This window comes from Heliangelus exortis, chromosome 1 (genome assembly GCF_036169615.1).
Source record: "Heliangelus exortis chromosome 1, bHelExo1.hap1, whole genome shotgun sequence".
Classification (NCBI taxonomy): domain Eukaryota; kingdom Metazoa; phylum Chordata; class Aves; order Apodiformes; family Trochilidae; genus Heliangelus; species Heliangelus exortis.
Genome location: NC_092422.1, coordinates 101,422,203 through 101,447,750, shown reverse-complemented (window position 1 = coordinate 101,447,750; position 25,548 = coordinate 101,422,203). Strand labels below are relative to the sequence as shown.

Genomic DNA, 25,548 nt, shown 5'->3' with positions numbered 1-25,548 from the left:
GGAGGCGAGCGGGGGGCAGTGTTGGCGTGGGGTTTGTGTGTGCGTGTGTGCGTGAACGGAGAGTTCAGCCGGCAGCAGACACACTGAAAAGACATCAGAGACACAAAGAAAACAAACTGGGGACTGCCGAGGGACAGCAGACACCCCCTCCCTCCTACCAGTTCTGCCCCGAGCTGCCGGGGGAAAGTCGGCTCCGATAGCCCCGTGTTTTTAATCTCTTTCACTGCCAGAGCACGGCTCACCCCCTCCCCTGACCAGCCCCTCGGCAGCGGTACCCCAGGGATCGGCAGCGAGGGCAGCACCGCATCCCGCCTCAGGGGTGACTCCGCCAAGCACGGCCCCCCCAGACCCCGACACGATTTAGAGAACGATTTCCCCTCCGCCCTCCTTCCCGCTATCAGGCAGCATGCCGGGGCCACGAAACCAAACCCCTCCGCAACAAGGGGACGGAATCTCCCCCGTACCCTCTCCTCCCCCTGGCGCCCCCGAAGCACCCTGAGCCCCGACACCGCCCCACCGCGAGGTGCGTGGGGGTGGGGTGTTGGGGGGGGGGGTGGGGGTAGCAGCAGCGCGGCCCGAGCTGCTGGCACGGCGGGCTGGGAGGGGCGGCGGAGGCGGCCGCCTCCCGGCCCCATGGGGCTGCCCCGGCCGGTGGGCGGCGCCGGGCGGTGAGAGGCAGGGGGCGCCTCGCCCGCCCGCCCCGGCCCCCCTCCCCGGGTGTATATAGCGGCGGAGCGGAGCGGCGCGGATCCCGCGGCGGGCAAGATGGCGGCCGCCGTCAGCACGCCACCCCCGCAGCCGCCAAAGCTGCAGCAGCTGCTGAAGCGGGACCCCTACCTGGCCCCCTTCGAGACGGACTTCAAGCGCAGGTACAGCCCTGCCCCGGCCCGTCCGCCGGCGGCCTAGGCCTTCGCCGCGGGGAAGGGGAGCGCCGCCTTAGCAGGGCGAGGGGCGGCCGGCGAGCAGGCGGCGTTCGCCCGCCTCTGGGGGTGCCGGAACGGGCGGGGGGAGCGGCGGGGCGGGCGGTGTCCCCTCCCCCTCTCTGCTCTCCCCTCCCCGTCGCGGCGGGGGCTGTCCCTCAGCCAGCGCCGGGCCGGCTCTGCTTCCCGCTCCAGCGGCGGGGGAGAAGGGGGTGGCGGGCGGCTGTCTCCGGAGCTGGGGGTTTCGCGCCGGGTCTTTCGACGGAGGCGCCTCCATCGGTGGCAGAGCCTCCGCCGGCTCTCGGCGGGGCCTCCTGAGCCAGGCAGGCGGGCTCCGGCAGGGAGGCCTCGGCCGCGGGCCTCTCCGCCGGCGTTGCCTGCTCTGTAGGCAGCTGGGCCGTCCTGTCCCGGAGCCTTCCCATGCAGCGTCTCCGGCACTTCAGGAGTCTTCGTTATCTCTCTTAGGCTGGCCTAAAAGTGTCATCGCTTCGTGATGGCGGGGAGGGGAAGCGGCTCCCGGGCTATCCTGGCCCTTGGGTTGAGGGCAGGTGTATCGAGGGTGCTCTGAGCGGCTTTTGGTGGCGGGCAGCCGAACCGCTGTCGCTAGTAAAAATGTTCTTCATTCCCGCTACGATAACCCGTAAATAAACTGCTCCTCTTTCTGAAGATTTTTTTGTTAAGGTGCATTTTTGGAGGTACATCTTGAGTGCCCCGCTCTGCTGTTCGTCAGACTTGCAATCTGTGTGTGTTAGGTTGGTTTCAGTTGCCGCTCTGAGCATCCCTGGTCTGCTCCGCCTCTCGCCGGGAGCTGCGGCAGCAGCAGCGCTGTGGCCGGGGTGGCCGGAGGCCTGGGCCAGTGCCTGCCAGCAGCTGCTCTAGCAGGGGAGACCTGTATCCACATGCAGAGCCATCCTGCCGAGTTTTAGCAGACTGCTAAAACTTCACCCGCTGCTTGAAAACAGGAATTAGAAACTCGCACGATGCCGACTTTATGTGCTGCGTTTCTCTAGCTGTCCTCTGATAATAAAAATATACTTGACAAATGCTGTGTATCCCAGAAGTCTGGAAAAGTCTATGTGGGAGGGAAGTAAGAGTGGTTTTGGGTTTTTCTTTTATTTTGTTTTGAAAGAACTTGGCATTTTTTCTTTACTGTATTACACAGGGTACTTCGGGTTTAGCATTCTCAGGTGTCCTGTTGTGTTCTGGCAGAGACTAGTGGTAAGGTTAGGTCTTGTAAAATGGGATCAAGGATTGGGTAAACTGCTGGGCTGATTTACAGAGCATTTGCTCAAGCTATAATCTCTAATGTTGAATAATAGAATGTTTTAAACAAAGATTCCTGTCAAGGTTGTGGTAATGTGTGTAGTGCTTGTAAAACACCTAATTGTTTCAATTGGCTGATTTAGCTCTTAATAAAATTACTTACTAAAACACTTGGGCTTCCCCAATGTGCCTGCCATCTAAATGGGCACACTGGGAATAGCTTTGTGTGTTTTTCTGAGGATATAGGCTGTGCCAAATGCAGTGAGTTTGCAAAACTTCTGAACTTTGGGGATTCATCCATCTTGGGCACAAAACTTCAGATGATTCTCTTTGTCTTGTCCCTTTGTGGTTTCTGAACCTGAATTGGTCCCTTACAATACAATTATTGTGGATTATACTGTTAATTATTTTACTGTTGGTTCTACTATTAATTAGCTTAAAAGAGTAAGGGAAAACTTTTGTGACAGCTTGTGGTAAACTGAATGTCTTATTTCAAGCCCAAACAATGAGCCTGTCCCGTCTTTCACCCTGTAGATGGTAGAGAGTGCCAAGGAGGAAGAGCACAAACACATGGGAATGCCCATTGGTATCTCCATGCAGTGCTTATCCCAGCTTCAAGAGTGCCCAGGAGAAAGGCGTTTTGCAGCCTAATTACTGCTTCTGTGAGGAACCAGTTCCCCAGGGTGTTTTGATCTTCCAGCATGAGTGTTTCACTTACTTTCCTCAGCTTCATGTACAAAAACAGCCTTACACAACTGCCTTCAGTGTGTCCATGAACTCCTGTGTGGTGCTCTACGATTTTTGTTCCAAGCTGAAAGATCCTGATGTGTTTAACTGGTGGTATGAAGGTGTTCCACATGTCCAATCATTTGCTGTGTTGTTTGTCTTTCTTGGCCCCTTTTGCGATGGGAGTTGGAACTGAAAACAGTTCTTGAGTTGAATACTATGTGAGTTAATACAGTTACATGATATGGCGCTTGCATAACCAGTCCTTCAAGTGAAAATGTAAAATACACCTGGTAAGCTATCTAGAAGCAGAAATGTATTTAGGTGCATTTAATTTTGAAGCCCCAAGCAGACATGCGAAGTGTGGTTGCACGTAATAATCTTAAATCCTACTGGCAGTAAATTCTTACGCCTTTAGAAAGGTAGCAATTATTTTAGGTGGCGACTTAAATGTTGTTCATGCATTTTTGGTACCTCATTAAGTAATCCGGTGGGTCAGGTGTATCCCACAGACTGTAGGAAAGGCTGTGATGAAGCAGCCAGGAATATGTGGTGTTGAGCAAATCTATGTATTGGGAGTTACCAGCTGTCAGCTACTTGCTGTGGCCTCATCATAGGTAGGGCAGAAGCACTAGTTCTTCATATATATTTGGTATTAGCAGTTTCTTTGTATGTGTGGGCTAGGAAAACTGGATAGAAATACCAATCAAGAGTTGAAAAAATAACAATCTGTTCACTATTCCTTCTGATACTACTGGCTGGCTTTCTATGTTTCTAATACTCCCAGCCAGTGTCGGGTTTTGCCAGTTGAATAGTTTAAGCAACAAAGATGCAGTAGTTTCTAATCAGAAGGCTGAGTTATTCCTGATGAAAAGGGCAGGAGGCAGCTGTTTTGCCTAGTATCTACCCTATAGCACCAGGAACATTTTGCCTGGATTAGGATGCTTTGGGAAAGAACAAAGTGAACCAGACTTGATCAAATACTGCATGTATTGGTAATTTCACTGTAAAAGTCTAAATTTCTTCTTAAAGCTTGTAGTGATGTTGACTTTATTTAATATTAAAATTAATGACTGATGGGAATTTTTTAGCATATAGCTATCATACTGTGCATTGCTTAGAGAAGTAAAATCTGGGGATTTTGTCAGAAGATTAAGGATGCTTGAGAATCAAAGCTTTTTAATCATTAGTCTGGGGAGATTGTTATACTGTGTCTTGTGAGAAAAACATACAAAACCAGTCCTTCCTTTGTCTTGCTTAGTAGCAATATGTCCTTCTACAAAAGTGAAGGGAAATATCAGTTAGGATATGTTCTTGGCAGTCTGATATTAGCAAGTTGGTGTCTCAGCTGGTGGGCTTGGGTCTGTCAGCTCTTTTATCCATAGCACCATATTAGCATAGCCAAATTATTACTAGTAGAAAACTTTGTAACTGTGCATGACTGTAGGATGTGCAGCTAACATGACTGGTGGTTTATTCTCATACCTGAAGCAGGGCTATTTCTGCTGTTTGATTGGGCTGCACTTAGGTTGAGCTTAATCTCTGAAGATGTGCTTTCACAATCTTTTTGGGCAGCCTTTCCCAGTGTTTGGCTAAACTTTCTGTGAAAATTTTTTTTTTGTGATTCCCTTGTTTCAACTTTATCCATTAGAATCAAAATATCATCATAGGATGTCTAGGGTTGGAAGACCATCCAGTTCCAGCCCTCCCTGCATGGGCAGGGACACCTCCCACTAGACCAGGCTGCTCAGAGCCCCATCAAACCTGGCCTTCCAGGGTGGGGGCAGTCACAAGTTCCTTGGGCAACCTGTTCCACTGTCTCACCACCCTCAAATTAAAGAATTTCTTCCTAATGTGTAACCTAAATCTCCCTTCTTCAAGTTTTAAACCATTTCCCCTTGTCCTCTCAGTACATACTTATGTAGAAAGCCCTGCCCCAGCTTTCTTACAGGCCTCCTTCAGATATTGGAAGATTGCTATAAGGTCACCTCAGAGCTTCCTCTTCTCCAGGCTGAACAACCCCAACTTCCTCAGCCTGTCTTCATAGGGGAGGTGCTCCAGCCCTCTGGTCATGTTAGTGGCTCTACTTTGGACACATTCCAGGACCTCTGTGTTGGGGGTTTCAGAACTGGACAGGGTACTCCAGGTGGGGTCTCACAAAAGCAGAATAGAGCAGGAGAATCACATGGAAATGAACCAGCAATGCATGCTTGCAGCCCAGAAGGCTAATCATCCTGGGATGCATCAAAAGAAGCTTGACCAGCAGGTAGAGAGAGGTGATTTTGCCATTTTATTCTGGTCTGGCAAGACCTCACCAGGAGTACTGCATCCAGCCCTGGAGCCCTCAATACAGTAAGGACATAGTTAAGGATCAGATAATGAGTCTGGACATCCGTAAGTCCGCAAGTCCTGTTGGGATGCACCATAAGCCAACAATGTACCCTTGTAGCCAAAAAGGCCAATGGCATCCTGGTGTGCATTAGAAGGGGGGTGGCTGGTAGGTCAAGAGAGGGTCTTCTCCCCCTCTACTCTGCCCTGGGGAGGCTACAGGGAAAGGCTTGTAAGAGTGCAGCACAGAGAGTCCAAGATCATTAAAGGAGTGGAAAATTGCCCCTATGAGGAAAGGCTGAAGGACCTGGGTCTCTTCAGCTTGGAGAAGAGGAGGATGAGGGGTGACCTCATCAATGTTTATAAATATGTAAGGGGTGAGTGCCAGGAGGACAGAGTCAGGCTTTTCTCTGGGGTCACTAACAATAGGACAAGAGGCAATGTTATAAGCTGGAGCATAGGAGGTTCCATATAAATATCAGGAAGAATTTTTTTCCCTGTGAGGGTGACAGAGCACTGGCACAGGCTGCCCAGGGAGGTTGTGGAGTCTCCTTCCCTGGAGACATTCAAAGCCCACCTGGATGTGTTCCTATGTGACCTGCTGTAGGTGACCCTGCTCTGGCAGGGGGGTTGAACTCAATCTTTCAAGGTCCCTTCCAACTCCTAACTTTCAGTGATTTCTATGATTCTATGACAAGGACCTGATGGAGTCAGTCCAGAGGAGGGCCACAAAAATAATCAGAGTGCTGGAACCCCTCTCCTATGAAGACAGGCTGAGGGACTTGGGTTGTTCAGCCTGGAGAAAAGAAGGCTCTGGGGAGACCTGATGGCAACCTTCCTGTGTCTGAAGAGGGCCTACAGGAAGGCTGGAGAAGGACTGTTTTAAAGGGCCTGTAGCGATAGGACAAGGGGCAATGGTTTTAAATTAGAGAAGAATAGATTTAGATTGGATGTTAGGAAAAAGTTCTTTACCTTTAGGATAGTGGAAAAAATGGAACAGGTTGCCCAGGGAGGTGGTTGAGGCCTTATCCCTGGAGATACTCAGGGGGAGGCTCAACAAGGCTCTGATCTAGTTGAGGATGTCCCTGCTTATTGCAGAGGAAGTTGGACTAGATGACCTTTTGAGGTCCCTTCCAACCCAAATTATTCTATAATGCTATGATTTTTACAGAGGCTTTAACTTATCCTTTATCACCTGTGCCTTGAGCAGGTGCATATTTGTCTTGTTGGATTTCACATCCACCTTTCCTATCCTGTGCTGTGCCCCGTCACCCATAGCTGGGTGACTGCATGGCAGCATGCTCAGTACTGAGTTCTTTGCACATTCTTTTATTTGTTCCTTTATTTTTTCCCCACTTTTGAGAATTTTCCTTTTGGTTTCCAGAGCTGTCTCCTTTAGCCTCTTGTAAGGCATAACTTCTTGTTTTAGACAGTTGACTTTTTCCCATTTTTTTTTAAAAGTGCTGAAAAACACTGAATGGAAGTTTTGATGGCAACAAAGTGCTTCTCTAAATAGGTGATGCTAGGGCCTAGTTAAGTCTTAAGCATGGACTGTGGTCTGCAATAGTTAAATGAGTGAGGAGCAGGAAGAAAGGGACTGCTGGTTGCACTCCCTCCTCAGTAGTTTTGTCATGCCTGGGCATATTGCTGCAAATGGTGTTTGAAGGAAGGACAGAAATCTGTAGTTTTTTCTTTCTCTGGATGCCTGAAGCTGACCCTGAGTTTGGGAGGAGATTATTTTCTTTGGGAAGAGAGAAAATTTTTGCAGTATATACAGTGAACATTCAGCCTTCATTCAGAGCTTGAAACAAGAATCTGTTTTAAAAAACAGCACCTTCCCCCCCCCACCCCCCCAAAGTGTTAGTGTTTGCATAGGATATCACTGTGCTACATTGTTTGACCATCTGTGATACCTTTTCCCACAATATTTTGTGAACTCCCAGGTGTTACTTAGGCTAAAGACTCTGTATAATTTAGTATGTATTTTTAGTCTTTTACTTCTCAGAACATAATTGATTCAATTAAAACCATTAATGCCTGTAGTGTAATTGCATTTTATGGAGTTACAAACTAGTGTTAGGAAATGCTGCCCATTAGAATTTTCTGCTGCAGCAATATGCATGGCTTAGTATATTTTACCAGCCCTGCAATGGCCTCTGTAATCTACTGATTATATAGTCCTTAGTGAAAGCTTTGTTAATAGTTCAATTTATATAGAGTAAATAATTAAAAATGTACCACTCCACAACTTCAGTCTTTATTGTGATGCAAGCATCAAACAGGACAGTGGTTTGTTCAGCTAGACCATATATCAGCTGTAGTGCTTGGTCATAGTTACGGGTTGAGAGGAAAAGTCTCATTTCTTCTGAAGTGCTGGTGAGTTTTTGGTTGAGGACTGGAACACCTACTCAGTGGCTTTAGTAGCTGGATCAATTAGCAAGATGTCTGTCAGTGGTTCATAGGTTTCTAGCAGTGTTCTTAGACCTCTGCACTCTTACAAAAGCAAAGTACTTGCCATTTTACTGTTTGCATCTACCTAATATCAGATTACTGCTGCTTTAGTAATGGTTCTGTCATTTTTTTTCTAAGAGGTGCACAGTGGTGGATACTGACTGAGATACTGATAATGAATATAATGTATTAAGGCAATTTGTCAAGTGCAACAAGGTCAGGTTTTTGTATTCAAAATGTTTAAAACAGTTTCCCTCTGGAAAAAAAAATCTGCAAAAAAAAATTCTAGGTATGACTTCCTCTTCCCCAGATGTGTAACAATTTATTTTACATTGTTATAGAACCTCTTGTCACCAAGTTGAAGGCCAGTTATTAGTGGTGATTCCTGGCCTTGCTTCAAAGAATCAGCTTCCAGGCTGCTTAGAACAGCAGAGTTTGCTTCACCTGATGTTGCTGTCTGAAGCACCTTACTAATAAATATTACCTGGACGTCATTTGCATGTAAAGTCTAGTGTAGGCCCTTGATCTCATGTCTCAGAACAGATGTCTGAAAAATTGTCTAATGACCCAGATCAACTAGTTGAATGATGTGAACAACTTGGAAGTGTTCCATTAACTTGGATATTTCTAAACCTAGACTTATTTTAACCTGCTTTCCTGGTATGCATAAAAAAAACTAACTGCAGTTTCTTTAAACATGTATCATCCTGTTGACTGATGCTAGGTGAAGGCTTTCTGTTTTGCACCCTTTTCCTTTCTGCTGTGCAGTTGCTCAGGCACAGTATATTTATAGTTCCCAAAAGTCCTTGCTGTTCTGATGTGCTGTGTTGCTGGACTTTGTGGTAGTGTGTCTGCTCTTGTGTTAGTGTTGGAGAATATTTTCACAGTGGGGCATGAAGTTCCAGTAAGTGCGGACCTACTTCCCCAGAGTAGGAATACCAGGGCTAGGAGGTTATGCTGAGGACAAAAAAATGTAGCCTAGATCTGCAAAAGAACCTGTGTGATACTCAGTCACATAAAATTCACTTCTAAGTTCAGGCTTTGTCCTGTGAGCTGGCCTTGCATTCACTAAGTTATTTTTCTCCATTCGTGTGTTCTGCAGTCTTTAAAAGCACGCTGGGATTTGGGTCTTCCCACTTTTTTAAATTCTGCCCACTCAAAATGAAAACAAAATCCCCCCCTTTTTGGTCAAGAAAAGACTTTTAGCAATGTGGATAGGCCAATATACTCAAACAGATGTCATCGTAGAGGGTGTTTAAATACGAATGCAAAGATGTACAGCTGGAAGAGGCTTACTTTTCTGGTTTTGGGCAGTGTTTAATGTCTGATCTTCATTTGCCCTCATTTTTGAGTGAGAAAGCTAATGGAGAAGACTCTTTAGGAGACACTGTGTCGACACAAGCGGGAAATAAACTTTTAGTGTTGATCCCAAATGGATGTAGGTAATTTAATACAGCAAATGTGGGGATTTTTGTTGACAAAACAATGCATTAGATGGTTGTTAAATGCTGTGCTAGCTGTGTGTGTGTGGCCAGACTTCTGTTTTGAGGGCACTCTCTTTTTTTCTAGCTTGTTACTAATAGGCAGGCTACATGTTTTTTTAGGAAGATATGTGCCTCTGGGCATTCTCCATGGTTGCATGAGAATCTTGTCATCGTCAGATCCAAGTTTTTGGATGTAGCAGCATTTGATAAGATGCTTTGGAGGAAGGGCAGTAGGACCAGGGGAGATTGTCTGAAAGACTCCTATTGAAATCATGCTGAGTCACTGGATGTTTTAAATGAGAACATGCTGCACTACCACAACTGTTGGGAAATTGCCCATCTAGAATGAATTCATTGCATAAACTTAGGAGTCAGCAGCTCATTTTAGGAGCTATCCTGATTGTATTGTACCTGGTATTCCAGAAAAAAAAGGAAAGCATAATTCTGCTCTGTGCCTGGCTTAAGCAGACATCTTGGGTATTTTAGGTTGTCTAAAATGCTGCTGGACATCCCTGCTTATGCAGGCACATATACTGTTAATGTCATTTTTATACCTATTGTAGTAAATACCCACAGTATAAGTGTTCCTGGTTTGAGAAACCAGATTTGGAAACTGTAAATTAATTGACACTTTCCATTCCAAGACTTAATGCAGTTAATTTTGAAATTATGAATCTGATTGCTTTCAGCAAGATTTAATTTGGCCTGTGCAAACAATTGTTCCTGCAAAATGCCACTCCTCTAAGAAGCTGTTAAACTTTAATAGAAATTAGTGATTTTTGTGTACCATTTTTTAGGAGAAAATTTGGGAAGCATGCTGGTTGTAAATACTTGCACAGTAGCTTTGAATTGTTACACAAACAGTAGCAATGACTCCACATAGAAGCATTTGTGAAATAGATGTGATGGTGTGGGGCAGGAGCTGGTGCAGGGGCTCTGTAGAGGTTAGAGATAAAATTCACCTTTTGAGAGAAGAAGAAATTAGAGGTAACTGCTGAGAGTATCACAGTCTGCATAATTTGTACATAAAGGTAAGAACCTAAGGCAAATAAATACTTTTTGTCAGTTCTCAAATCTTTCCTCAGTTCGTATTCTGAACTTGTCATTTGATGTTAACTCTTCTGTCCCACCCTTCTGCTATTGATCTCCTCACCCCCCAGAACCCTTAATTTCCCCAAGAGAAATACAGGAAAAATGAGGAAAAAAAAACCCAGTCTCTCCTTTTATAAGAAAGGAAGGAACAGAGTTGGGGGGAAAAAAAAAGACAGCTTTAAAGCTTCAGGCTCTGAGACTACAGTTTTTTTATGAGAATGTTAGTAGTGAAGAACAAGGTAAAACTTCTGCATGCTGCATGAGCCAGGTGACTCAAATCTACTGTCTGAACAAACAAATCCTCTCTGTCAGTTGACATGAACTCCCAAGCTTTAACTTAATCTTTGGAAAGCTCATGGATTATCATATCTTTCAAGTTCAATACATGGATATTGTTTGTACTAAAATATTTCAGTTTTTGGGAGTAGACAGTATGTGTCTGTCGCAGAGCCTCTGGCATGTACTCTAAATATTTATGGGAAATTTTTCAGTGAAGCATAGTCAGTTGGAAAAGGTTTTTTTAATTAGCCTTTTTCAATACAAATCTGAATTTTTCATCCTCAATTAGACGAAGTTATTTAGGAAAGTACAGCTTAAAACAATTAGTGTAGCAGTAACTTTAAATTTTTCATATTGCACGTTGTATGGTGGCTGTACTGTCTTCTTCTATTGGTCTAGACTTTTGGAGGCTAAATGGTTGCTACTTACTTGCCCCTATTTTTTTAAGTTAAGATGCTATCCTCCTCACACCTGGGCGGCTTTCTTCCTTCAGCTCTTTACTACTTTCTTATCACTGTCTAGCCTTGTTTTGAACAACAGCAGGCTCTTGGGTGATGGTTTCAGCATATAGCACCAGCAGAAAAATAACATTCTGACAGACTCCGAAGGGATGGGAGAGAAACTGCAGCAAAATGTAGCATTTAGGTTAGCTATTTCCGTCTGTGTCCATCGTCTAAGCAGTTTTTTCCCCTTCCTAAAGAAAGCAAATCAAAATAGGCATTACTGTCTGTGTCAGGCAGTAAAGGAGAAAGCCTAAAGCGATAAAGGCTTTTTTTTAAAAAAAAAAAAAGGTAGCAGTGTAGTACTGGTGAGTGTTCTTAAGTCTGCTCAAAATTGAAGGTATTAATAGTTTTATCTTAGCTTTCACTGGTGTAAAGCTATTGGTTTGAGTATGAAAGGTAGCATTTCCTTTGTTTGCTCTACAGCTTCCTTCACAGCTTTTTTTGAAAATGGAAAAAAGTTTCTTTAATTGCACTTTATATACTTAATGCACAAGTGTATGCACACAGCCTTTGGAGGCATTTCTAGCTAGTATGTGTATTTATTTAACCTTCTGGGGTTTCACGGGGAAGTTTAACTGTGGCTTATGGAGTTTGATTTAATCAGTGGCATATTTGATAGGAATTTTGTAGTAAGAGTGAGTTCTTCAATACTTAATTTTATAAACACCTGAAAGTTTTTTCAAAATATTGCTGCTTTATTTTAATTCTGTTTACAATGATTGGAAAGTATTTAAGAAAAAAGAAATCAGGCTCCTAACAGTCTCTTTTAAATAGCAGCAAACAGATTTTTAATAGTTATGCTGTTGCAGTGTAATTTGAGTGTGATTATAGTGATTAGTTCCTTCAGAAAGAAAAGTATAAATAACTCTTATTAGCATTTAGATTTATTTGCTGAACTTTGGATTTTCTTTGTATCATCAAAAAATTCTGGACGGAATTTTTTTCTAGTTGCTACTTACCTGTTATCCTAAAATGAGTAAATGTGGGAGTTCATAAATCTTATTATTTGTTGCTTCACTTGAACACTGTAAAATTAATGTAAATAAAGCACCTCAAAAATGAAGAATTGAATACCTTACCCCTCCATCTCTCTCCCATGCCCTCAGTCTTAGATGCCACAATTTTGATAGTAAATCTATGTAGAACTTTAAAGGAATGTTTGAAGTACTGATTCTGTGAGTTGCTGTACTACAGTTGTTTTGTTTTTTGAGAAAGTGGCTTTGGGTTATAATGTTGGTGTATGAAATACATGTTTTTTCATGTTGCTAAGATAGACTATTGATAAACCACTTGAGTTTGCAGAAGGAGGGCAAGGCTGGGGGGGATGTTAACTATTAGACTTAATCTGTACAGTGATGGTGCCAGGTACTGACATTGGGAAAGTTTAACTGTGTCCTTTGTATATAAATACCACCCCTCTTTCCCCAGCATTTGCTGTGAAGTGAGTGTGTATTTATAGTGAGTGGTCTTTTTCTCTGATTCTAAGATTATTATATTTTAATTATTTTTATATATATATATATATGTATATATTTGTCTGCTTTTTGGAGGCAATTCTGAGCATGTTTTAGACACATAAGCTAATTTCAAATTCACTTTGTCCTCCCAGACCAGCTTAGGGCACTCCAGCTGGTCCCCATGCAGTGGCTGACCACTCATGGCAATACTCAGGCTTCTCAAGCCAAAGTACGAAACCCAACAGAGCAGATGGGGCCTGTTCAATGTCACCAGCTCTTCAAATACAGTGTTGTCTTCAAGACTTTCCAGAGCTTTCATGCATGTATTTTTTAAACTTAAACTGCTTATGTTTTTATTCAGTTGTATAATAAAAATATAAGTTCTTTGCTGATAAAGTTCTTAGTGGCAGCAGAAGACTCAATCTGTATATTTGATTGTTCAAAAATATACTTTTTCTCCTTAGGAAAGCAATTTGTCACTTTTTTTGTTTAAAGATTACAGGATTAAAAAGCAGTGTTTATAGTAGACAAGTTAAGCTAGTCCTTGATACCTTTAACTGGTAGAACCTTTCTTTAGAACCTTTCAAGCAATAAATTTAAGATGTTCGCTGTCAGTTTGTGGATGGAGATACATGATACATGCATTTCAGTTACAACTTGTGAATTCTGGGAATTATGTGAGAAGCTTTACTGAAAGATTAAGTGATTAAATAGATAGAATAATTATTCTAACTTTAAAATTTAGCAAATTTGGATCTAAATAGTGCTTGGATGTCAACTATTTTAGCACAGCCAGTAAACCAGGAATGTTGCTACTGCACAATAACAATGACTGGATTAAAGTATCTTTGCCTTCTGAATAGGATCTCATGTGGACCGTGAAGTTCTGGACTGAGTATTAGAAGATAACTAGCAATGTCTTTGAGTGTGACTATCAGCTTTTATGTATTTGACCAAGCTATTTAGTTTTTTGCTTAACAGTAAGTGGGAGAAACAATTTCATAAACAAAACCCATGCTTTCTTTGATACCAGAAGCAAACACTTCTAAGCTGTGGGCCTTTCAATTGCAGAACAAGAAGTAAGGTATTACCATCCCTAATATAATGCATTATCATCAAAGTAGGCATCAGACTAAGCTTTCAGCAAGCCATGATTGACTCTGAGTGCTCTGAGAGTAGCTGTAAATGGCAACTTTACCCATGAAGTGTCATTGTAGAAGACTTTAACCATTATGACTTCTGCCAGAACCATCTTCTAGGTCTTATTAGGTAGGAAATGCCAAGCCTATTAAGGTGTGATTATTTTCCACATATACTGCTGAACAGCTTGTTCATCTGTACACGGCAGGGATCAGTGTCTTTTTATTCCAAAGCCAGTACCTGTTGGTTAATGTTCAATTCTCACTGTTTTCTCAAACCTTTAGTCAGTTCTTGGATGTAGGTTGGGTAATCATTGTGTTACTTGGCATGGAAACCAAAAAAGGGGGTACTGAATTAGGTCTGGGATGCAGAAAGACATTACCAGTATCACACAGAATGTTTGAGAAGTGGCTGTGTAGTCAGTACAGTTCATAAGTGCAAGAACATGATTTTGGTAACACAAATTGTTACTGGTCCTCACTCCAACCAAGACAAAACTTGTAGTGACAAATTGCTTTGTCTAAAGACATCTGCCCTAAGAACTGTTGCAGCAAATGGGATATTACTCACCAGTAGCATTTGTTAATACAGTAACAAGCACTTTTAATATAAACCTGGGTTTACAGCAATAGTCTTCACATTTGGAAAGGTCAGAGACAGCCCCCAGGTGCACTTGTTTTAGTTCTTTAGATGCTGCTGAAGTACCGATTTTGACACCACATTTGTGCAACTTGTGGACTTTACCAAGAGGAAGCAGATAAGACTTTGGGTATTTGGCTCTGCTAGTTACTGTGGGTCATCAGTCTCAAAGGTTACTTCTGGCTTTGTTAACTCTGTCAGCAGTGTATTACATTGTTGGCTGTTTAGTTGTAAAAATGCTACTGGGATCTCAGGTTTTCTTTAAATAATGAGGTTTGCAGCAGCACTTAGCCTATCCTAAGGAAAGCCACAGGACAGTAGTAAATCAAAATGGTGGCTGTATTTCTTTTTGAAGTTTTCCAAACTAAGTCTTACCAGCCTTGTTCAAAACAACAGATGTTCTGGGAAAGTCAAGATTTTTTTTTCTATCCTTATCTTATTCTGTTTTTTAACTTTTTCTTGGTCATCTTTTCCAGACTCTGAGTTGTCTGCCTGAGCTGTAATAAATCCAGGGATTTGTCAGAGGGGAGAAGGCATTCAGACTCTTGAACCTGTTTTGGCATTCATGTTGTTGGACGACATGGTGCTTACCATAATGTCTGTTACAGTATTTAATACTAACACAATATATATGTATTGTTGTGTGGAACAAGTATGTGATTTAACCTTTGTTGTTCCATAAAACAGATACCATCATGATGATCCCTATTTGAAGAGAAGCAGGAGAATAAAGACCAAAAATTGCTTGTGGTGTGTATTGGTGTTTTTGTAGCATTATTCCTGGTATCACCAGTGCTTCTATTTGAAGGAGGATGGTAAGATAGAACTCTGTCAGAGAAACAGTGGCATATAGCCTTAATATTAGTAAAGCAACTCATTCATCACCTTGTTGGAGTGGTTGAAAGCTGATACTTGTTTCCTACTGGCAGAGAGAAATATGTAATTTCAGTATGATGGCTTCAAATCCTATCTTCATTTCTGATCATGCAAAACCATAGAAGATGATCAGGAGGAAAAAAAAATGCTTTTTTTTTTTTTCCCTGTTGCTGGGGGAACAAAACTTCTCATGGGAAAGAAACTAACAGGAATAAGGAATAGCTGTAGCAGGAATTAGGTGGTAATTTTTGGCTGGTTTTATGATGGATGTCATGCTTTATAATGATGTACCTCAGTTTTTCTGTCTGAGTGTTTGCATTTATTTTAAGCCAGGAAAGGTTTTTTGTAGATATGAGATGTTGTGGATTTTTAGTATCTATCTGTAGTGTATTAGATTCCTGAATCTATTTTTGAGTTTTTGATTCTCAAGTGTCAATGCAAAGAACATTCTCAATCTCTTAACTTCATCTTGCTTTCTATGGCTTTTTACAGGCCAGGCTGGCCAGGACTGAAATTTCATGAACATCTCTATTGGAGAAGTTAGGAAGGAAGTGAAAAATCTATTAAAGCCAAGAGTGCTGTGTGTCTCATTGCATGTCATGAGGGTGATATTCCTGCCATAGTTTGTGTGTCCCTACAGAGGAGAAGAGGCATTATAGGAACCTCAAAATTCTGTAGGATGAGCTTTCACCTGGTAATATACAAAATATAACTAAGATATAAGCAGACATCTAGAAAACAGCAGGGATGGCACTAGCATTGTATCTGTGAAAATGATGAAGACTGAATTTCAGAGTTTCAGAAAGATCTTGCCTAATATAGATATGTGTATGACCTTACTTGAATGACAGATAATTATTAAACAATGTTAAAATTGTATAGAACCCTGGCAAACAAATCGGTCTGTTGCAGTGTAGAATGTCAGATGAAAGTCGCATGTTTAAAAAATTTTATTGACTTGGAAGCCTGAATAGATTGTCACCTCTTAAAGAGAAAAGCTTAGGATATAGTGTTGCAGATACTACAGTAAGATTCTGATACATTTTGCTTTCTCTACCATAATGCAGCCAATGCAAATTTTGGCAGAAGACAACGGTTTTATGCACACAGAGGCATGTGCACACACAGTGCCTATTGCAGTATAAATTTGAATTCCTGTCTTGTCAAATAACTATCTTGCAGCTGTTTAGAAAGTTAATTAGCTCAGTAAAAAAAAAAAAAGGGAAAAAGGGTTGGTGGGGTGAGTGTTGACACAACTTTGGGAGCAACTTTGCTGTGTTCAAGTCATGAAGAGAAAGGGTAGTTATGTGTGTTGTTTGAGGTAGGGTTTTTAAAATAATAGTTAAATGACAAACAGGTTGTAATTGCAACCTGAAGTATTACTTTTCATGGTGGCTGCTGCATTGACATGGTAATTGCAGATACACAATGTCAATAACTTCTGTAGTGGAGTATTGCTTCTGCTGGCTCATTCCTTTGTGCTCGGCTGTGATAGCTGATGAGAGAGCTGGTCAAATGTGGAGAGCCCATATAATGGCATCATTTTATCATGTATATGTGAGTAAGATGGATATCAACCTTCAAGTTAGAATAATGGCATATTTCAGTGTGTCTCTTCACTAATTCTTACTGTTCTGATATCCTAGCTTGGTATGTCTAAGAAATTTTATATTAGAAGGTAGAGTAACGTAGCTGCTTTTGTTAAATTCCTGGAAGTACAGGTAACTGTCAAACCTTAAAAGAATATTTTCTGGACTATTCATGATGTAATTTGTATTGGATATGATCATGTCTGTATTCCACTGAATACCATGCATTATGGGAATTGCTTGTGCTTTACAAAACCCAGCCAAACAAAGAAGATGTTATGATAAATTTGACAGTACAAAACTCCCATGATTATTGCAAAGGGGTATTAAATTAACTAAATATTATGAAAGGGTAAAATATAATTTCATGTGTTTTCAGATCTTGACAGTTATTCTGCGTTGCAGCTTCTATTTGCTATTTACATTAGTTACTTCACTCATGCCGTTTTCTGCAACCAGACACATTTTTCATAATCCTTGATTATTTTTTATACAGGGAACAATGTGTACTGTATATTGTCAGTGTGCAAGCCAGCACTTCTTAATCTTTGGGGTGTTCAGGATTCTGAGGCTGATAGTAAATCTTTGCTAAGAGGTACAGAACTTGGTTATCTTACAAACTACTGGGAGGAAATTCCTTCCAGAAACACAAACTTTAGAAAGACAAAAATTATCAATACCAACATATCTAGTATTAATCTAAAATGTTTTTTGGGGGCATTGTTCCTGTAACCTGTAATGTCTGTTACATCAGGCTTGCATCTGAAAGTATACTTCTAGAACAAAGGTATTTCTGGAACAAAACATATCACACCAATTGCTGATTGTGTGTAACGTTATAGTTCTTACTGTTTCACTGTAACTAAAATACATTAATTGGAACATGCTGCATACTTTTGGAACCAAAAGTTTTCACGAGTGGTGTTGAGGTGAGGGAGTAGAGGATGTTGTCAATGTGTATGCAGCTGGTGGGATAGGATGGTGCAGCTCACAAGTAACAGACATTACAAACGCAGGCTAAAGTTCCAAGTGATAGTATAATATGGCAGCCTTTGTTCTTTAGTTTTGCACTGTGTGTGCACATGTGTTTTGTGGGACTTTTTTGGGGATGATTTTTTCTGGTTTGGGATTTATTTTCTTTTCCTCTCTGAACTGTCTGAGCAGTGAGGATCTTCTGTACCCTTACAGTCAGAAAACTTTGAAGTTCATTGAACAGACTTCAGAATGAGCTTCTAGTTAACCCAACTAGCTTCAAGTTAAACTTGCTTCTAGTTTTAGTTTGGTTTCTGGGAGGATAAGCAAAACCAGAAATAGAACATTTGATTTACGGAAGCTGGGATAGCTTCTATGGCTCTTGGGCTCTTCCCCCTGTAATAAATGGAAACTACTTTGACAACTAGTTTTTATTCAGAATTTACTATTAAGGCAAATATGGAAGGCACCTGATGATGAAGATTGATCTAGAAAGAGGTAGCTGACCAGCAACAGGACAATATGCAGTTTTAAAGTGTAGGTTTTGCATGCTGTTTGCTTTAGTAAAAAGTTGCCGTGTCATGTTCAGCGCTGCTTGGGCTAATAAGCATCGGCCTCTGCTCTGCCAAAATATTTATTTTGAAACTGTTTACCTGTTCTGCCAGATAATTTGATTTGTAAGCAATACATTTATATAAAAAATTAAAGAATAGCTTTTCCCTTAATGATACCTTAAGCTTTTGACAGAATGGTTTCCTTTAGTTTGTGTTTTTGCTGGTTTTGCTTTTATTTTATTTTTTATTATTATTTTTTTTTAATATATGTATTTTGTATCTTGGCTTTGTGAGCTATTTCAAGTGTTAGACATGTACCATTGTGCCATGGACAGTTTTGGTGCCTGTCTTTTATAGTATCTTTATCAGTGATCTAGATGAGGGGATTGAGTACTTCCTCAGTAAGTTAGCAGATGACACCCAGTTGGATGGGAGTGTTGATCTGCTTAAGGGTGGAAGGGCTCTGCAGAGACATCTGGAGAGGTTGGATAGGTGGGCTGTGTTCTGCATTTTGGTCACCCCCCTTCAATGCTACAGGCTTTGGGGAAGTGGCTACAAAGCTGCCTGTCAGAGAAGGACCTGGGACATCTGTTGACACCCTGCTCAGTATGAGCCAGCAGTGTGCCCAGGTGGCCAAGAAGGCCAGTGGCATCCTGGCTTCTATCAGGAGTAGTGTGGCTAGTGGATGAATGGAAGTGATTGTACCCCTGTACTCAGCACTGGTGAGGCTGCACCTTGAGTACTGTGTTCAGTTCTTGGACCCTCACTACAAGAAGGACACTGAAGTGCTGGAGTGAGTTCAGAGCAGGGCAACCAAGCTGCTGAAGGGTCTGGAGAACAAGTCCTGTGAGGGAACTGGGAATGTTTAGTTCAGAGAAGAGGAGGCTGAGAGGAGAAGACATTGCTTTCTACAACTACCTGAAAGGAGGCTGTAGGGAGGTGGGTGCTGGCCTCTTCTCTCTCTTCTCTTAAGTAATGAAAGGACTAGAGGACATAGCCTGAGGCTTCACTAGAGGTTTAGGCTAGATATTAGGAAGAATTTCTTTACTGAGAGAGTAGCCAGGTGCTGAAATGGGCTACCCAGGGAGGTGTTTGACTTGCCATCCCTAGAGGTATTAAAGAACTGTGTAGATGAGACTCGTCTGGATATGGATGAGGTTTTTGTTTGGTTGCTTTTTTTATTTTATTTTTATGTTGTTGGTTTTTAAAATTTTCTATTTTTTTTTTTCTTTATGGGGGAAAGGGAATGATGGTTTGGTGCAGTGATTTTAGAGGCCTTTTCCAACCATGAAAATTCTGTGATGCCATATGGGACATGAAACTTAACTGTGTCAGGTGTGTATTTTGGGTTTGGAACAGAGGCAGTGGCTCTAGCCTGCATTTACATGTCTGACCTGTACTGAAGGGATGGTAGGGAGAAGGGCCTTTTATCAGTGTCTCTTATCTGCCCAGTCTGCTGCTGAAAGCTTTTTCTCCTAACCAAATGCAAATGTGTTGTGTAACACAGTGCATACCAGGGCTTTCTGAACAAAGATGTCAGTAAGCTTTGTCATACAGCCTACCTACTGATGGTCTGTGGCTTAATGTTTAAAAGAAATATAATAGTTAATTCCTAAAGACACTAAAAGCTCAGCTCAGAAAAATGTTGATAACAAAGTTATTTTTTTTCTTAGAGTAGGTGAATGATGTACTGTAAGAATCCAGGCTTACTTCAAGAGATCTTGAAATGAGGGAGATAGATACCTTCAGCCTTTTGCTGGGTAACATAATGTAATGTGTGGGCATTAGACTAATTTTAGCCATCCCTCTGCAGTGAGTCAGTCTGTCTGGTTCCCTCCCTGGTGGTGTAGAAGCAAGCTGATTTGTCTTAATGGAGGCCTGCAAGGGTGGAGGGACATTTTAAATGAAACTGCCCCAAGTAGTAGTGGGTGCTTCTTCAAAAGCTGCAAAGAATACTGTGACTGTCTTGAAAATTTAGGATTCAATTATTTTATATGCTGGAGACTGGTGTCCTTTGTAAAGGACTTCCCCTTTACCCCACACCCCTGCCCCTGCCACCCCCTGTTGATTTACTTAGTGTTTTTAAGTTCAGCCTTGTAAAATTAGGGCTGGAGGGCTTGATTTAAAGTTACCAAAAGCTGATTGAAATGTAGGGTAAGGTTCTAGGGTTTGTAAAGCTCATAGTGGCACAATTTTATGTAAATCCCTTTGCTTACATAAGTGAGAGGATGGCAGTAGCAGTTACAGGGGGACTGCCAGTCAGTAGAAGAAAGGTATGTAAGGTGTGTAGCTTCACATTCCTGATGGTGAGACAGAAAAACAGGGGGTCCCACAAGGGGTCCAGTGGTAGAAATACACTGCTGTTGAACAGCAAGTCTGTGCTTCAGTCCAGGGAGAAGATAAAGTGGCATTTGATTCTCTTGGGTCTCAAACCTAAAGGGATAGACATTCTGCACCCTCTCTGGGGCTCCCTTTGTCTAAGGGAAATTTTGTTCTGTCTAGTTGGCACATCCTCTGAATTTTTTAATGTTTTACATTAAAATCATAGAATTGGCTGGGTTGGAAGGGACCTCAGAGATCATCAAGTCCAACTCTTGATCCACTACCGCTGCAGTTACCAGACCATGGCACTGAGTGCCACATCCAGTCTCTTTTTAAATATCTCCAGGGATGAAGAATCCACTACTTCCCGGGGCAGTCCATTCCAATGCTTGATCACCCTCTTCATAAAGAAATTCTTTCTAATGTCCAACCTAAACCTCCCCTGGCACAACTTGAGACCTCTTGTGCCCTCTTGTCTTGCTGAGAGCTGCCTGGGAAAAGAGACCAACCCCCCCCTGGCTACACCCTCCTTTCAGGGAGTTGTAGAGAGTGATGAGGTCTCCTCTGAGCCTCCTCTTCTCTAGGCTGAACACCCCCAGCTCCTTCAGCCCTTCCTCACAGCCTCCTTGCTCTTCTCTGGACCTGCTCCAGGACCTCAATCTCCTTCCTGAACTGAGGGGCCAATCTCTTGTCTTGTACCAATTCAAATGACAATTGAAAGACTTTTAACTAGTACTGTGCAAACTGCGTGTTAAGAAGGAAAGAATAGGCAATTATTCCTATAGATGCCAATGTTTGTGTAACCTTTTGGAAGCTGAACATGAGTTCATGTTGCCCAGGAGAAAAAAATGCTTAATTATGGAATTTTTGAGGGCTATATACCATTTACAGACTACAGATATATTGAGGAAATAAATACCAAAGCTACTGTGATGTAATGAATGCATTGTGGCAAAACCATACATTATTCTTTGTGTACTTCTTTTTTCTTCCATGCTTCACAAGTAATCACCAGCTTTATTTTTGTTACATAGCTCATAAATGAAGAGGTTAATTTCCTGACAAACTAAATAACTAAAGCTGTTGGCTCATGATTTTCTTTCTCTGTTATTCCCTTGTGCTGCTGCGTAGCAAGTTGACCTCAAATATGGAGTCTGTGCTGGCTGAAGCTCTGGGACAAACCTGTTGTCCATCTTGGCTTCAGTCGGTAGGCTTTACTTTGGCAGTTCTCCAGGCTGAGAGTTGGAGCTAGTGGTGGTTTTCTAGGCATAGTTCCAATAAAAGTGATATTGCTTTTATGTTCTGTTGTCCATTTCAGGTGGAAGAAGGCAGAATGAAGGGGGGTTGTGTGTGTATACACCCAATGTAAACACCCAAATTTGTAAATTGCCATATACATGTTTACATTTTTTCAGTCAGAGTATATTGCACTGCTTTTTCTATTTTGTACTTTGAAGAAAGAAAAGAACTTTTCAAGCAGGCCAGCCAGTGTAATTGTCTAAATTTCTCTGTAAAGAGGAAAAAACATATGAATAGTCATATGAATACTATAGTAGGGGTTGAAAATTACTAAAAAGGGAACTCTTATCTAACATATGACCCATTTGCTGAAACTTTTTGCTGCTTATTCACCTGAAGTAAGTGAACACTTGGTGATACCAGCTTTTTTTATACAAAAGGTTCCGTGCAAATAAAGCTTATATCAAAATTTGATATATGAATTACTTAGGGTTTTTTAGAAGGTAGATATGTATTCATATGCAGATGAGATGAATCTGAAATTATAAAAGCAGAGGGGTTTTCTGCACCCATTTGATAGCTTGTTCATTTTTTATTTCTGAACTCATAGGATGTTCATGTTTCATGGTCTCTGAAGCTTTCCCAGAGTACTTTCTAAGGGTAAGTCTGATTGCACTTGGGTGTGCATCCTATCAGGGTGACAAACCCTGGCAATCCCAGGCTTTCTAAGCGTGTGATTTTTTTGCTTCCTTATCTCCCAGCCCCTAAATTGTTGGACATGGCTTTCTGTGTGTCTCAAGTTACCTCATGACCTCAGGTATTTTAAATTATGATGTAAACTTCACTGACTTGCAAGACCAGAGTAATTTATGTTTGACTTACAAGTGGTAGTGCAGTAGTGGTTATTACTATCCCTTTTCTTTACAATTTTCTTTAGTTGTATCACTTCAAAACTTGAGTTGTAAGCTTTCTAATGTTATTACTGACAAGTTGCATTATGTGCAAGAGAATAGCACCTACTTGGAGGCTACAGAGGCTACAGAGTAATGGGGACTTCTCTGTTTACCAGGCTGTCCCTAACAGAGTACAGCCACAAACTCACCAGAAGGCAGGTATCTGAAGATACATCATATGTAGTTAGGAGCTTAAATCATGTGAAAATGGGCATGTGGTTGGGATGAATCCAACAACTGCTGAAAAATGTTCTTTCTGCAATTTAGGGTTTAACATATTCTTGACATGCAGCGTTTCATATAATTTTATTCAGATTAAAGATTTATTACAGAGCTACAGTATCTTAATGTTTTAGAAGAATAGCTGGACTACATAAAATTAGAAAACAGAAGAATTCAAAAAGTCTTTGAATATTCAGTAATAGTGCTTCAGAATTTGATGTCTGTACTTTAAGAAGATGGTGCAAATTAGTTAATGACAGGTATTCATTAAAAAGAGCAGCTTTTAGACTGCACCTTGGAAATGATTGGACAAAAATTAAGCAGTTGTATACAACTATTTACAGCAGCAATCAGCAAGAATGCATGCATCTTTCTTCTGTGAGAATAGACTTGATTGTCTGGGACTAGTTAGAATTCCTTAAGTGCTCAGGTTCTAATTATACTTTTAGTATATTGATACTAAATTATAAACATTTTGCATTGTGGCCTGTATAAATGTTTGAGTCCTTGGCTTTCCTTTTTTATCCTGTCTGCAGTGAAAGCAGTTAAAATTTAAATTTAGACAAGCTTCTGCTGTGACACTAATGTAGTGCTTCTGATATGGTGCCTTAGGCTGGTGTGGTTGTGTAGGAGGTCAAGTAGCTCAGGGATGTTGCTTCCTCCACCCAAAAATCCCTCCAGAATTTATTTTGCAGTCACCAAGGGTAATTTTCTTCCTTAAATGTGTCTTCTAAAAGTTCCTTCCTTGGTTTTACAGGTGAGCCAGCTAGCCAGACCAGGTGGGCTTGGTGTGTTGAATGTGTGGTCTATATGAACAGCCCCATATATCTGCTGAGTCTAAATAGCAAACAGTTCTCTGTGTTAAGTAAGAATACTGGGAAATTCCCTTTGTCACTATAAAATAGGATGTTAATCTAGAAGTGGGTAATAAATACTTAAAGGCCAGAGAGAAACCCACATTGGGTCTATATTTGTGTGCATGATAAAGGGAAAATGAAGCATCTTTTTTAGGTGATGTATGAATATTTGCACGCCCTAAAATTGAGGCTCAGCTAATAGGATTTAGAGTTATTGAATTAGGTTGTATACGGTATGTTTATAGCCACATTAGATGAGAGGAAAACCAACAGGGAGCAAGGTTTGGTGTGGATGTAAAGAGACCAGGTGTTAGATGTAGATGCCTTTCCTCTAGCCAACTTTTTGACTGCTATCTATTTAAAGTGTGACAAAGAAACAGCACTGTAATGAGGAGAATTTTTGTTTGGTTTTCAGGTGATGAGAAGATTTTTACTCAACTTTCTAATGTAACTTAGTGAACTGCTTGAAGATTCAAGCCATTGATCTGAGCCATTAAATCAAGATTTCATTTTTGTTTTTAATTTCTGGAATGTGTTTTTAAAAGGAGTTGAAGTAGAATTTATGGAAATAAATTATGAAGTTGTAGCTAGAGCAGCTTTGCAGTTTTCTGTTGGGAAATCAAAGTAATTCTTACTACATAATATGCTTGCTAAAAGTAGGTTTGGCTAGTGTAGCGAGGAATATGTATTATTTGAAATAATCTGTAGTGTCTTCTGACTTAAAAGCTTTTTCTTGTTTAATAGATAAAACTTTTGATTCTTAACTTCTTGGGGGTTTATTTAAGAAGATAAGTCTGTATTGGCATTAGAGTTTCTTTCAGGATTGCTAAGAATGTGGAAGTCAACTGATAAAGCAGACTTGAAATCCAAATTTAGAAAGAAACAGATGGCTGCTTATGTTTACTGATGTGTCAAGTTAGCTAAAAAACAAAACAACAAACTCAACCTTACAACGATCAAAATGCCTTTATTTAAACAAGTAAAATTGTTATTTAAGTCCAGACTATCTTGTCTATGTGCAGAACTTTTACAATCCATAGTTGTGCAAGTGGTTTCTTGCCACACTAAGAATTGCTTTATAAATGGTATAAATGCATTTATGAATGACTGATACTTCCAGGGTACTGAAGACCTTCAAGAGGTAATAACAGTTGCAAAGCAAAGGGCATGTTACAATTCTTCTTTAAGAATTTCTGTGTTGCTTTGTTGTTGTTGTTGTTTTTTTTTTTTCCTCTGAAATATCTTAACTAATAGTTTTAGCTTATGTTTCAATTCTAACTTCATACTAGTGCTGTGGGAATCACTGACTCTTTCCCCCAAATAGACCTTGATACCAATTAATATGAAGATAGCCTGTTAGAAATAGCAGTGGAGTCAAATGGTAATGGGTAGAATTATTTCTAGCTTCATTAAGAATAATTTTGGTAAATAAAGTGTGTTGTTTCCAGATTAAGGTGTTTTCAGGAATATGTTAAAATGAAGAGTAGAAACTGCTTTGGAAATTTTCAGTACATAATTTTAAAAGGAAAAATAAGCTTCTTTTAATATGGGGAGAAAGTCTCCAGTTAAATAGTACTGAATAATACTTCGTGTTCTTGAAGTAAAAATGTATTAGTATACAAACTAATTTGTTTTTTTTCCTTACTATGAACAAATGAAGAATCATATTGTTCCCGTAGCTT

At 41.0% G+C, this 25,548-nt stretch overlaps 1 protein-coding gene across 2 annotated transcripts in view; it reads left to right on the top strand.

Annotated features, from left to right (window-relative positions):
- Positions 1–669: 669 nt before the first annotated feature.
- GBE1 (1,4-alpha-glucan branching enzyme 1) overlaps positions 670–25,548 on the top strand; it is a 145,972-nt gene continuing 121,093 nt past the window's right edge. The window contains exon 1 of one of the 2 annotated variants that reach the window (XM_071755999.1): positions 670–869. In XM_071755999.1, coding sequence (XP_071612100.1) covers positions 766–869 — 104 coding nt within the window. In that variant the 5' untranslated portion in view covers positions 670–765. The remainder of the gene's footprint in view (positions 870–25,548) is intronic. The other variant, XM_071755992.1, reaches the window with a different exon arrangement.